Genomic DNA, 12,048 nt, shown 5'->3' on the forward strand with positions numbered 1-12,048 from the left:
CATTATTTTTTTTTTTACTAGAAAATTACTTTGAACCCCCAAACATTTTATGTTTTTTTAAAGAAGAGGCCCTACAGAACAAAACGGTGGGTGTTGCAATTTTGTTTGTCACATGGTATTTGCGCAGAGATTTTCCAAACGCAATTTTTTTGGGGAAAAAAAACACTTTTTTTAATTTAATGCGCAAATACACTGTAAATTGCCCAATTGTTTGGTAAGATATAAAAGATGATCTTATGCCGAGTACATAGATACCAAACATGACATGCTTTAAAATTGAGCACGCCTTTTAAGGTCTTACCTTGCCTTCCTGCTGGCAGCCATCTTGTAAAAACAATTATCCACTAGGATTGCTTTTAAATGAAAGCCAACCACTGGCTTTAAAAAATGATACCAAGATGATGCCAGGATGATGCCTGCAAATTTAGGCATGACCACTCAAAGTGAAGGGACGTACCAGTACGTTGCTGGTCCTTGTTTGGCATAAATTGTAAGGTTTAATTTTTTTTTTTTTTTTTCATGAAGCCTGTGGGCTGAACGAAAAAAAAGGAACCTAACATTCCTCAATTCATATCAGTCGATGTGGATGAAAAAATCTCTGGCAAAAAAAGTGTTAAAAAAGCAAAGGGAAGATCCGCCCTCTGTGTCCACCCCATCCCCTATGCTTCACCATATATGCTCTTTTTTTTTTAAACTTTTTTTTAACTGCGGCTGTGAAATCACCTCCTACAGCGCTGCAATCATTGATTTACGTATATGCTGAGCGCAAACGCTGTTGCTGTCAGAATAAAGAGATCTGTGCTGTAGCTGATGGGTGTACCTGCAAAGCAAACAATGGTTAACAATAAAACATTACAATATAATAGTATACAGTGCAATATAACAGTAGAATGGTGGTATCTGCAAAGAAAACTATGGTTAACAAAGAAAAAACACAGCAACAGTAAAACATTACATTATAATAGCGTACAGTAGAATGGTGGACAGAGAAGACGTGCTTCTCTGTCCATGAATACAATGATCCAATTATTATCCATGATAATGATCCAATTTGTGGCTAATTGGATCATTAGCTGCCACGGGAAAACAGTGGATCAGGATTTGAGCCAGTCTGGATGTCAGCATTTCTCAGCATGTGAGCCTTACCTATGAGAGTGGGTGGGCAATTTTATCTGGTGAGTTGCCATTTTCACTGATTATCACAACGGTGGGTGCAAATATCTTTCTGGTGATCCTGGCTACACGGCGGTGTTTCCTGTCTGGTGGATTGGCTTTTCTCAGTGTCCTTATATTACATGAACTTACTCTTGGAGTGTCTACTCTATGAATGCTGGACTGAACATTTTTTGTCTGCGCTACTACTACTTTTACTTTAGAATCCATATGAGATTTGAGTTGTGTATTGTATTTTACATGATCTTATCTTGGTGTGATGTCAAGGGGCCTCTTCATTTATGGCTTGAAAAACAAAAAACAGTCTTTGCTGAGACTTGAAAATTGTCTGTAAAGAAACTCAAAGACAATGAACTTTCATTCACCTCATGACAAAATGGCTGCTCGGCTGCCCAATAGAACAATATGTATAAAATAGTATGTATGGGCCTTATATGTCTCCTTTTTTAGGCAAAATAGTCCTGACAGAAATTTTTATCTCCTGAAATCTCCTGGGCGATGGGCTGGATAATCTAGATCCAGTGGTCACCTCAGTCTGGCCAGCGAGTGCATGCAGACCTCAGCTCCGTGCTAGGTCGGCTGCAACATAGCCCACTGGATGGTGGCTGGCCTGCGAGTTAAACGCCTTGCGAGGTCACATATGACTGAGTCACAGCATTCCTCCTGGCCAACAGCCCCCCATTTCGTTTGAGAAGGGTTCTGTCTGGAGCGGTACCCACCTGGTTCCTGGTGTGGTGATTAGCTGTCCCCCATCTCCCCCTGCAGGGTTTTGGGGTGGACGTGGGCCCCTCCTTGGAACTGTCGGACCCCCGGGTTCCCCTACTTCCCGACAGGCACACCCCCTTGTCATCTTTCCCCCATCCTACCCACCCCTCCCCCTCCACATATGTTGGGGCTCTTTGGGTGGTCTGGTCCACCTCCTAGGGTGGGGGCAGGGCGCGATGTTGGCGGGGGGGGGGGGTTGTACTTGGTGGGGGCTCCTGCCAGGGCCCCCTGCCCTGCGGGTTTGTCCTTGAGGCCTGGGTTCCCTTCTGGGTCCCGGTAAGCCTCGTGGTGCCGTGCGGGGCCGACATATTTTTGTAGGCTATTTTCGGCATTAGGACCCTCTCCACATCCCCTGGTGCTGACTCCTGGATCCTTTCTCTTCTTGATCGCAGCGCTTGGAGTGCAGATTATACTGGTGGCTGCAGGTGCCTGTTTCTGCTGGGTGGGGTTCTTTCCCTCTCTGCTGAGAATCGCTTGGTGCTTGTGCCTGGCGACCAAGTGGTGCTGGCAGCGCGATGGGGGTTGTCCATTGCAGTGTTTTTTACTTTTTGTGAGGTCCCCCTGGTGACTTATGGAGTTTTTGGAGCACATCTCCCCACCTGATCCCCTCTCTGAGACTGCGAAGCCCTCCGAGTGCCAACCTCCCCACCTGATCCCCTCTCTGAAACTTCGGAGCCCTCCGGGTCCCAACCATCTATTGATGCACTGACGGCCATCCTCTGTGTCCCAGGTGGAGGTGATCTTCGGTCGGGCGACGGGCTAGCAAAAAGATTTCACTTGCCTCACCTGTCTCATCAGATCCTGAATCTGATTCGGCGGACGTGGGTCTGTAACATACGCGTGCGGAATCCTCTGATAGTGAGGATGACTCCTCTACGTCTGCAACCGTGCATGACCTTGAGGATGGAGGATGCAGCTGCAACGGAGGCATGGGTTCCCTTTGGCATTCACAAGCCATCCAGAGCGGTAAAGGTGTTTACTTTCCCCGCCTATTTTGACAGAATTGTCAGTAAAGAGTGGGGATGACCAAAGCGTCCCCGTGGGGTACTTAAGCCCTTTACTAGGCGTTACCCCTATGAGGAGTCCCTTCTTCAGAAGTGGATAGTTCCACCGGTGGTGGACCCTCTCAATTCCAGATTAAACAAGGCAAACATGATTCCGGTTGAGGAGGATCCGGCTGACAGGAAGGCGGAGGCTATGGCCCGCAATATGTACACTCTGGCTGTTTCGGCACTGAGGCCGGTATTCACCATTGCCCTGATGTCGCAAACTCTGACAGAGTGGGCTAAACTTTTACGCCTTGACCTGGAGGGAGAATAGCCAGGGGCTGCAGTTTATCTGTAATGCCTCTTTGGACGCGGCTCCCGTAGTGTCTCTGCTCCCTGTTTTGGCAGTGGCCCTTCGCCGTGTCTTTTGGCTCAAATGCTGGTCTGTGGACTAGACTTCTAAAAAGGCCTTGACTGATTTTTCCTTTCAAGGAGATCACCTGTTTGGGGCTACCCTAGATGACCTCATAAAAGGTCTCCCAGGGGAAAGAGTACCTTTCTTCCGCAGGCTACTAAGGAAAAGAAACCTCGTCTTAGACGTGGGCCTTCCTTTTCGGCTGATAAGAAGTTTTTTCGTGCCTCAGGGTCGACTGATAAGGGCTTGAAGCCTTTCAGGGCCTCCTCTGGAGGATCCAAACGAGCCTTGTCTAGCAAGCCAAGAGCAGGCTTCTCCAGACCCACGGACAAGGCTCCTTCAGCACAAAGGTGCACCCTCACCAGTATCGGGGGTGGGGGGACGTCTTCGCTGGTTTCTGGACCCGTGGACTGCCCTGGTGCAAGACAAGTGGGTCCACAAAGTCATTCGGTCCAGCTACAAGATCGAGTTTCACTCTTGTCCCCCAGCAAGGTTCTTTCCTTCCAACTTGCACCTGTCCCCGGAACGCTTACAGGGTCTGTTTGGGGCGGTACAAGACCTGTTACATCAAGTGGTGATTGTTCCGGTTCTGACTTCGGAATGTTTCCAGGGTTTTAAGTCAAACCTGCTTACAGTTCTCAGGAAGGAAGGCAAAGTGCGTCTAATCTTAGACCTCAAGGCGCTGAATTGCTTTGTGCAGGTGCAGAAGTTCAGAATGGAGTCCATTCGCACGGTTCCCTGCATCAGGGGGGATTTCCTTGCCTCTATCAACATCAAGGTTCCTTACCTTCACATTCCAATATGTGCCAGTCACCAGTGCTTCCTCCGATTTGCAGTGGGAGATGAGCATTATCAGTTTGTGGCGTTACCCTTTGGTCTCGCCTCTGCTCCTCGGGTCTTCACAAAAATGCTAGCCCCAGTGCTAGCTTGCCTACGCCCACGGGGGATCTTCTATTCGGATGATCTCCTTCTGCGAGCAAAGTCTCCTTCTGCTCTGGTGGATAACCTGGAGATCACAATAAGAACTCTGCGGACGTTTGGCTGGATTCTCAATTTTCAGAAGTCTGCCCTGGTTCTGTCCACAAAGGGGGACTATCTGGGCCTGACTCTGGACTCGGCCTTAACCAGAGTGCTCCTTCCTCTGGACAAACTCCAGAAATGGCAGGCTATAATTCGTCTCCTGCTGATGGTCATCCCTCCGGACTTGCATGCGGGTGCTGGGCCTGAATGGGTCTACCTCTCGAGGGCAAGGTGTTGACTTTGGCGGTCTTCTTTCAATGACCTTTGACCACACACTCCCTGGTGCGTACCTTTCGTCAGGGTGTCTGACATTTGGTTCCTCCAGTTGCTGCCTTGGGACCTCAATTTGGTGCTTTCGGTCCTCCAGAAACCTCCCTTTGAGAATCTTCGGGAGATTTCCCTTCTTATGCTGTCCCAGAGGGTGGCCTTTTTGGTGGCTTATCACCTCAGCGTTCAGGGTGTCGGAACTGGTGGCATTATCCTATTGTTCACCTTACCTGGTGATTCACAGAGATAAGGTGGTTTTTCGCCCCTGTCCTTCGTTCCTTCCAAAGGTTGTCTCTGATTTTCATTTGAATGAAGACATTGTGTTGCCAAAACATTTGAAGGAAATTGCCTTGAATGCCTTGGATGTGGTCTGGGCAATTAGGGTGTACCTAGCAGCTACGAAGTCTTTCAGGAAGTCAAACTCTCTTTGTGCTCACGGCCTCGTAAAGGGATGTCTGCTTCCTCTGTGACCATCTCCAGATCGATCAGACAGACAGTGATTCAGTGAGTCAGGTTCATCTTTTCCCTGTTAGGGCACACTCTACTCGGGTGCTTGGTGCCTCCTGGGCCTTCCCTCTTCAGGCGTCAGTGACGCAGGTTTGCAAGGCGGCCACCTGGTTGTCTGTGCACACTTTCACTAAGTTTTATGAAGTGGATGTGTTTGCATCTGCGGATGCTTCTTTTGGCCGCAAGGTTTTGCTGGCTGCTGTTGAGAGAACTTCGAGGGTGTATTTTTTTCAGGTGGGCTCCAGTTGTTTTGGTTGAGCTCCTGTTGCCTGGTTGGCTACTGTTTAGCCTTGGGAATTTTTTTGCTGTTCCCACCCGTCATGTTTAACAGTGCTATGAGACGTTCCAATGGTTATGAAGATCTAAAGCCGTGTCCGTCAATGAACAAAAAAGAAAATTGGATTTTTGACTTACTGTAAAATCCATTTCTCTGATGTTCATTGACGAACACAGCACCCACCCCTCTGTGGAGTTGTAATTCTTCTGACACGGCTTATAACTAAACTGAGTGCCTGTAGCAGAGAAAGGGAGTATACCCCCTGGGATTGCCCATGGACGTAGCCAGACTTTTTTTCTGCCTAGTATCCTACTCATGTAGGGGGCAGTATAACCCAATGGTGATGAAGATCTGAAGCTGTGTCTTGTCAATGAACATCAGAGAAATGGATTTTATGGGAAGTCAAAAATCCCATTTTTAGGCTTACAGTGGTGATCGAAAGTTTGGGCATCCCATGTAAAAATTTGTATTAATGTGCATAAAAAAGCCAAGGAAGGATGGAAAAATCTGCAAAGGGCATCAAATTACAGATTAGACATTCTTACAATATGTCAACAAAAGTTAGATTTTATTTCCATCATTTACACTTTCAAAATAACAGAAAACAAAAAAATGGCGTCTGCAAAAGTTTGGGCACCCTGCAGAATTTATAGCATGCACTGCCCCCTTTGGCAAGGCTGAGACCTGCCAGTGTCATGGATTGTTCTCAATCATCGTCTGGGAAGACCAGGTGATGTCAATCTCAAAGGTTTTAAATGCCCAGACTCATCTGACCTTGCCCCAACAATCAGTACCATGGGATCTTCTAAGCAGTTGTCTAGAAAACTGAAACTGAAAATAGTTGACGCTCACAAAGCTGGAGAAGGCTATAAGAAGATAGAAAAGCGTTTTCAGATGTCAATATCCTCTGTTCAGAATGTAATTAAGAAATGGCAGTCATCAGGAACAGTGGAAATTAAAGCAAGATCTGGAAGATCAAGAAAAATATCAGACAGAACAGCTCGCAGGATTGTGAGAAAAACAATTCAAAACCCACGTTTGACTGCACGATCCCTCCAGAAAGATCTGGCAGACACTGGAGTTGTGGTACACTTTTCCACTATGAAGAGATACTTGTACAAATATGGTCTTCATGGAAGAGTCATCAGAAAAAAACCTATTCTACGTCCTCACCACAAAAACCAGCGTTTGAACTTTGCAAATGAACATATAAAAAAGCCTGATGCATTTTGGAAACAAGTTCTGTGGACCAATGAGGTTAAAATTGAATTTTTTGGCCGGAATGAGCAAAGGTACGTTTGGAGAAGAAGGGGCACAGAATTTAATGAAAAGAACCTCTGTCCAACTGTTAAGCATGGGGGTGGATCAATCTTGCTTTGGGGTTGTATTGCAGCCAGTGGCACAGGGAACATCTCACGAGTAGAAGGAAAAATGGATTCAATAAAATTTGATGGTAACTTGATTGCCATCTGTGAAAAAGCTGAAGTTAAAGAGGATGGCTTCTACAAATGGATAATGATCCTAAACACACCTCGAAATCCAGGGGGGATTACATCAAGAGGCGTAAACTGAAGGTTTTGCCATGGCCTTCACAATCTCCTGACCTCAACATAATTGAAAATCTATGGATAGACCTTAAAAGAGCAGTGCTTGACAGACAGCCCAGATATCTCAAAGAACTGGAAGACTTTTGTAAGGAAGAATGGGCAAAGATACCTCAAACAAGAATTGAAAGACTCTTGGCTGGCTACAAAAAGCGTTTACAAGCTGTGATACTTGCCAAAGGGGGCAGTACAAGATATTAACTCTACAGGGTGCCCAAACTTTTGCAGACACCATTTTTTTTGTTTGCTGTTATTTTGAAAGTGTAAATGATGGAAATAAAATCTAACTTTTGTTGACCTATTATAAGAATGTCTAATCTGTAATTTGATGCCTTTTGGAGATTTTTCCATCTTCCCTTGGCTTCTTTATGCATATTAATACAAATTTTTACCTGGGGTGTCCAAACTTTCGATCACAACTGTACCTGTAGGTAAAAGTAAACAATGGGGATTTTACTACCACTTTAAGTACAGACGTCATCCGACTCTACTTTTTATGAGTCCTAGGTCTGATGGTAGCCTTCTCCGATGCAATACTGTTTGCCCAGTTTCACTCCAGACCCTTAAATGCAATATATTCTTGTGGGACAAATCAGTCCACTCCCTGATATAAAAACATTTGTTCAGCACAAAGGATCATTTTGTTTTTGGCTCCAGAATCTGGCTCTGAAATTTGGGAAGTTCTTCATTCCCATTCCCATGAAGATCCCCACGATAGATGCCAGGCTTCCTGGGTACCTTGTCAGAGTAGGCTACTTGGAATTCGGAGGAATTTCCTCTCCTGCTCAGCATTCTCAAGCTTTGGGCTTGTAGCTATCTCTGTAGTGTTAGACCATCCTGCTGGAGGATCGTTGAATCCAGATTCAGGCGAACAGTGCCATGGCTGTGTCGTTGTACATCACACCTCAGAGAGGAACCAGAAGTGTTGTTTTTATAAAAGAGGTAGAGCAGATCCTGTCCTGGGCAGAACTTTGGTTTCCAGGTATGTCTGTAATTTACACACCAGGCATGGATACCTGGAAGAAAGACTTCCTCGTGGGTACCTCTTGTCCGAACCCAGGGAGTGGTTCCTACAGCTCGATTACAGCTGTGAACCTCCAGGTTTATTAACAAACTGGACCATTTTTTTTTTTCGAGGACATGGAGCATCCTGCAGGTGCAATCAATACTGTGGTGGCTCCAGGATTAAAACTCCCTGAATTATGCCTTTTCTTTCCCGAAATATCTTCCTTGTCTGCATTGCAGGATCGAAATGGAGGGCATTCTGGTGATCCTTATCGATTTAGACTAGCTAAGACTCTTGGCAGACAGTTGGGCTTTTCAGATAATCTGGTTCTTCTGAGCCTATTCAAGGACTGATTTACAATATTCCTTCACAATTGCTGGCTTTTATGGCATGGCCATTGACATTCAGGTTCTGAGGAATAGGCATGTTCGTTCCCACAATGTTTAAAGCTAGGAAGTTTGCCCCTTGCAAGGTTTATCATCACAATGAAAGGTACACTTCACCTTGTGTAAGTTTTGGGGGTGGGAAATTTTTCATTGAGAATCCCCTCTTTTCAATGGTAGAGTCTTGGCCAGTGTTTGCTTCTCAACACTATTAAGGGTCAGGTTTCTGCTCTTGCTATCTGATTTCCAAGACCATTATCCTTGTATTCAGTGATTGAGAACGTTGTGCAAGAACTTCCTTATGTAGCGCCCACTGTTGGTTCTTATATGATTGTGGGATCTGAACTTGGTTCTCTTTGCGCTTCAACCTGCTGCTTGAATTCATTAGACATTTGTCTCTGTGCTCTCGCACAAGGTGGTGCCATTTTTTGTAGCCATCGCCTCTGCAAGGCTTCTTCACAGTATAAGCAGTGAAAATGTGAAATATACTTCCTCAGGAACTAGTTCTTGCCTGTTGCATTCCAAAATAAACAGAAAATGAGTGGAAATTAACATTTTTATACAATAACACCAGAGTTTGTCGATCAAGTGAAAAATCGATTGCCTTGGGGGATCAGGGAAGAGTTTTTTGTTGTTTTTTTTTTACCACTAGAACCAATTTGACTATACTTAATAGGGATTTTTGTCTGGTTCAACTATACATATAGGGGTTCTGTATATGGAGGTTTTTTATTGATTGAATTATTTTCTCTTAGTTGAACTAGAAGGGCTTTTAACTTTTTTTTTTCAACCTAATAATGTCTTTGCCTCTTTAGTGAACTTTGATGATTAATTTCTCCTTGATGCCTATACCTGCAGAGGTTAGGGCTTGTTTTAAATGCTTTTACAGCTTGTTTGGAATATTTTAGTTTGTAAATACTTTAGTGCGTATAGTCTGGTTGTAGGTTCACTTTAAAACGTTCGTTCACCAAATAGGAGGAAGTAAAACTGGTGAAATACAAAGGTTTGGGCATCCTTATAGATCATGGTCCTGATCAGTTGAATTCAAGGAGGATTCTCTAATTTTTTTTAGTAATTTTAAAACCTAAATAAGGAAAAGATTTTGTTGTAAATGCTGCTTCTTTCTTCACTAAGAAAGTAAAGAAAATGTTTGTCGTTTTATTGTCATTTTAGAAAGAGCATATCTAAGACTGATGGCTGTAATGTAAAGACAGGATCTTCACAAGTGACTGAGACCGAGAAGACAGGGTGAGAACTGGAACTAAATGAATTGTACAACCATGCACTAGTCTGTTTTTTTTTTATTTATTTTTTTCAAATCTCATTTTGTTTTTTAAAATTTCTTGAGCAAGTAGTTACAAAAAGAAATATGTTCCAGATATAAAAAAGTAACTGTATATGCATGTTTAAAGTAGCCCTATGAACTTTTTTTCCTTTTTCGTTCATTGACGGACACAGCTCTCCATTATTTAGAACCATAGGGTTATAGTGCCCCCTACAGGAGTAGGACACTAGGCAGAATAAATACTTGGCTAAGCCTATGGGCAGTCCCAGGTGATTTACTCCCCCTCTCTGCTATATGTCTTTAGTTTTTTCTGTCTAGTCAGGAGTAAGGACCTAGTTCCCTGCTGGGATCTTTGGTCCTGGCAATTTTTATCTTTTAAATGGCTTTTTTTTCTTCTCCTTTTTGTTTTTTTTTCCCGCAAGATACAGTCAACTGCCGGATTGGGCGATGGGCTGGATAATCTAGATCCAGTGGTAACCCCAGGCTGGCCAGCGAGCATGCGCAGACCTCAGCAAATGCTAGCTCAGCTGCGACATAGCCCCACTGGACAGGGGCTGGCCTGTGAGTTTAACTCCTCTCGAGGTCACATACGATCGTTGTCTCGGGCTGAGTCGCAGTGTTCCTCCTGGCCGACAGCCCCCTATTTCAATGGTTGGGAGGTTCTGTCCGGAGCCGTGCCTGCCTGGTTCCTGGTATGGTCAGTAGCTATCCCCCCTCTCCCCCTGGAGGGTATTAGGATTGATGCAGGCCCCTCCCTGGGATGGCTGGACCTGTGCCTTCCCCTCAGGACCCCCCCATCTGGGGTAGCATGGTGGGTTGAGATCGTGACTGGGGCTGGCGTGCTGCACTGTACATGTGTGGGGCGGGGGGGGGGGGCGGCGCTGCTGGTGGCTGGGGTTCTCGGCTGGGGGGGGGCACTGTCTGTTACTGGGGTCCGGTGCCCAGTCCCCCCTCTCCTTGCTGGTTAAATGACAGGGATCCCTTCGTGGAGCCACGTGTGGTGGCCATTTTGTCCTAGCCTATGTCTTTCTTTGGCCGACAGCCATGTTTGTGTATTCCGGCGGCCATTTGTCGTTGGTCTGGCGTGCTAATGGAGCAACGGCCATGCCATCCTTTCTCCTGGTGTTGACTCCTGTGTTTTTTCCTTTCCCTTGGATGCCGCAAGTGGAACAGTGCTTCCTGGTACAGACTGGTACTACTCTGATGGGGTCCCTCCCTCTCTAGGGTGCAGGTTTGTGGGGTGCTCTGCTTTCTGGGGACCCGTTGGTGCTACCGATGCGGTGGGGGTGGCCCATAGCGTTCCTGGACACTTTTTGTGGGGGACCCCTTCATTACTTATGGAGTCTCAGGGGCATGTTTCCCCACCTGATCCCCTCTCAGAGGCTGCAGGTCCCTAGGGGTCCCAGCCCTCCATGGGTGCACATACGGCAGTCCTGGAGTCCTCCTTTCCTGGGTGGAGGTGGCCTTTGAGCAGCAGGCTTGCAAAAAGCATCCCCTGCTTCATCTGTCTCATCAGATCCTGAATTTGACTCATCTGCGCAGACGTGGCTCACCCTGCGGGGTCTGAGACCACGCTTCCTGATTCTCAGTTAGTGAGGATTTCCCCACACCTGTAGCTGCGCACGAGAAGGCGCTAGTTGATGCACTGATTGCAATTGTGCGGGAAACTTTAGGAAGGGAGGATGCAGCTGAGACGATGTCGGTCCGCTTTGGCACCCACATGTCATCTCGCATGGCAGATGGGTTTCCTTATCCCTCCTGTTTTGACAAATTTTTCTCTAAAGAGTGGGAGCGTCCGAAACATCCCCTTGTGGTTCCTACATGCTTTTGCGGTGTGGTACCCCTTTAAGGAGACTCTCCTCAAAAAATGGACTGTTCCAGCAGTGGATCACTAAAGATCTGGCTGACTGGAAGGCGGAGTCTGTGGGCCGCAATATGTTTACTTTTGCTGGCCTGGCGCTAAGGCCAAACCTGACCATAGCCCTGGTGTTGCAAACATTCACTGAGTGGGCTAAGCTTTTGCGCCATGACCTAGAGGGTGAGCACTTTTTTGTGGGGTCCCCCAGGTGATTCATGGAGTCTTTGGAGCATGTTTCCCCACCTGATCCCCTCTGAGACTGCGGGGCCCCCTGAGTCCCAACCATCCATCCATGCACTGGGGACGGTCCTGGAGTCTCGGGTGGAGGCGGCTTGCGGGCGGCGGGCTAGCAAAAAAGCGCCCCGCCTTCCCCTGCCTCATCTGTCTCGTCAGATCCTGAATCTGATTAGGCCGACCATGCGCCTGGTATCCTCTGGTGATGAGATGATGCCTCCTCGTCTGCAACCGCGCACAAAAAGGCGCTGGTAGATGCACTGATTGT

General features: G+C 46.5%; 1 protein-coding gene across 1 annotated transcript in view; it reads left to right on the forward strand.

Annotated features, from left to right (window-relative positions):
* The window catches only part of KMT2A (lysine methyltransferase 2A), a 342,071-nt gene that overhangs the window by 270,410 nt on the left and 59,613 nt on the right, over window positions 1-12,048 (forward strand). The window contains exon 28 of the mRNA XM_082273407.1: window positions 9,577-9,651. Coding sequence (XP_082129533.1) covers window positions 9,577-9,651 — 75 coding nt within the window. The remainder of the gene's footprint in view (window positions 1-9,576; window positions 9,652-12,048) is intronic.

The sequence above is a fragment of the Pelophylax lessonae genome (assembly GCF_965119305.1).
Source record: "Pelophylax lessonae genome assembly, chromosome: 12".
Classification (NCBI taxonomy): Eukaryota; Metazoa; Chordata; class Amphibia; order Anura; family Ranidae; genus Pelophylax; species Pelophylax lessonae.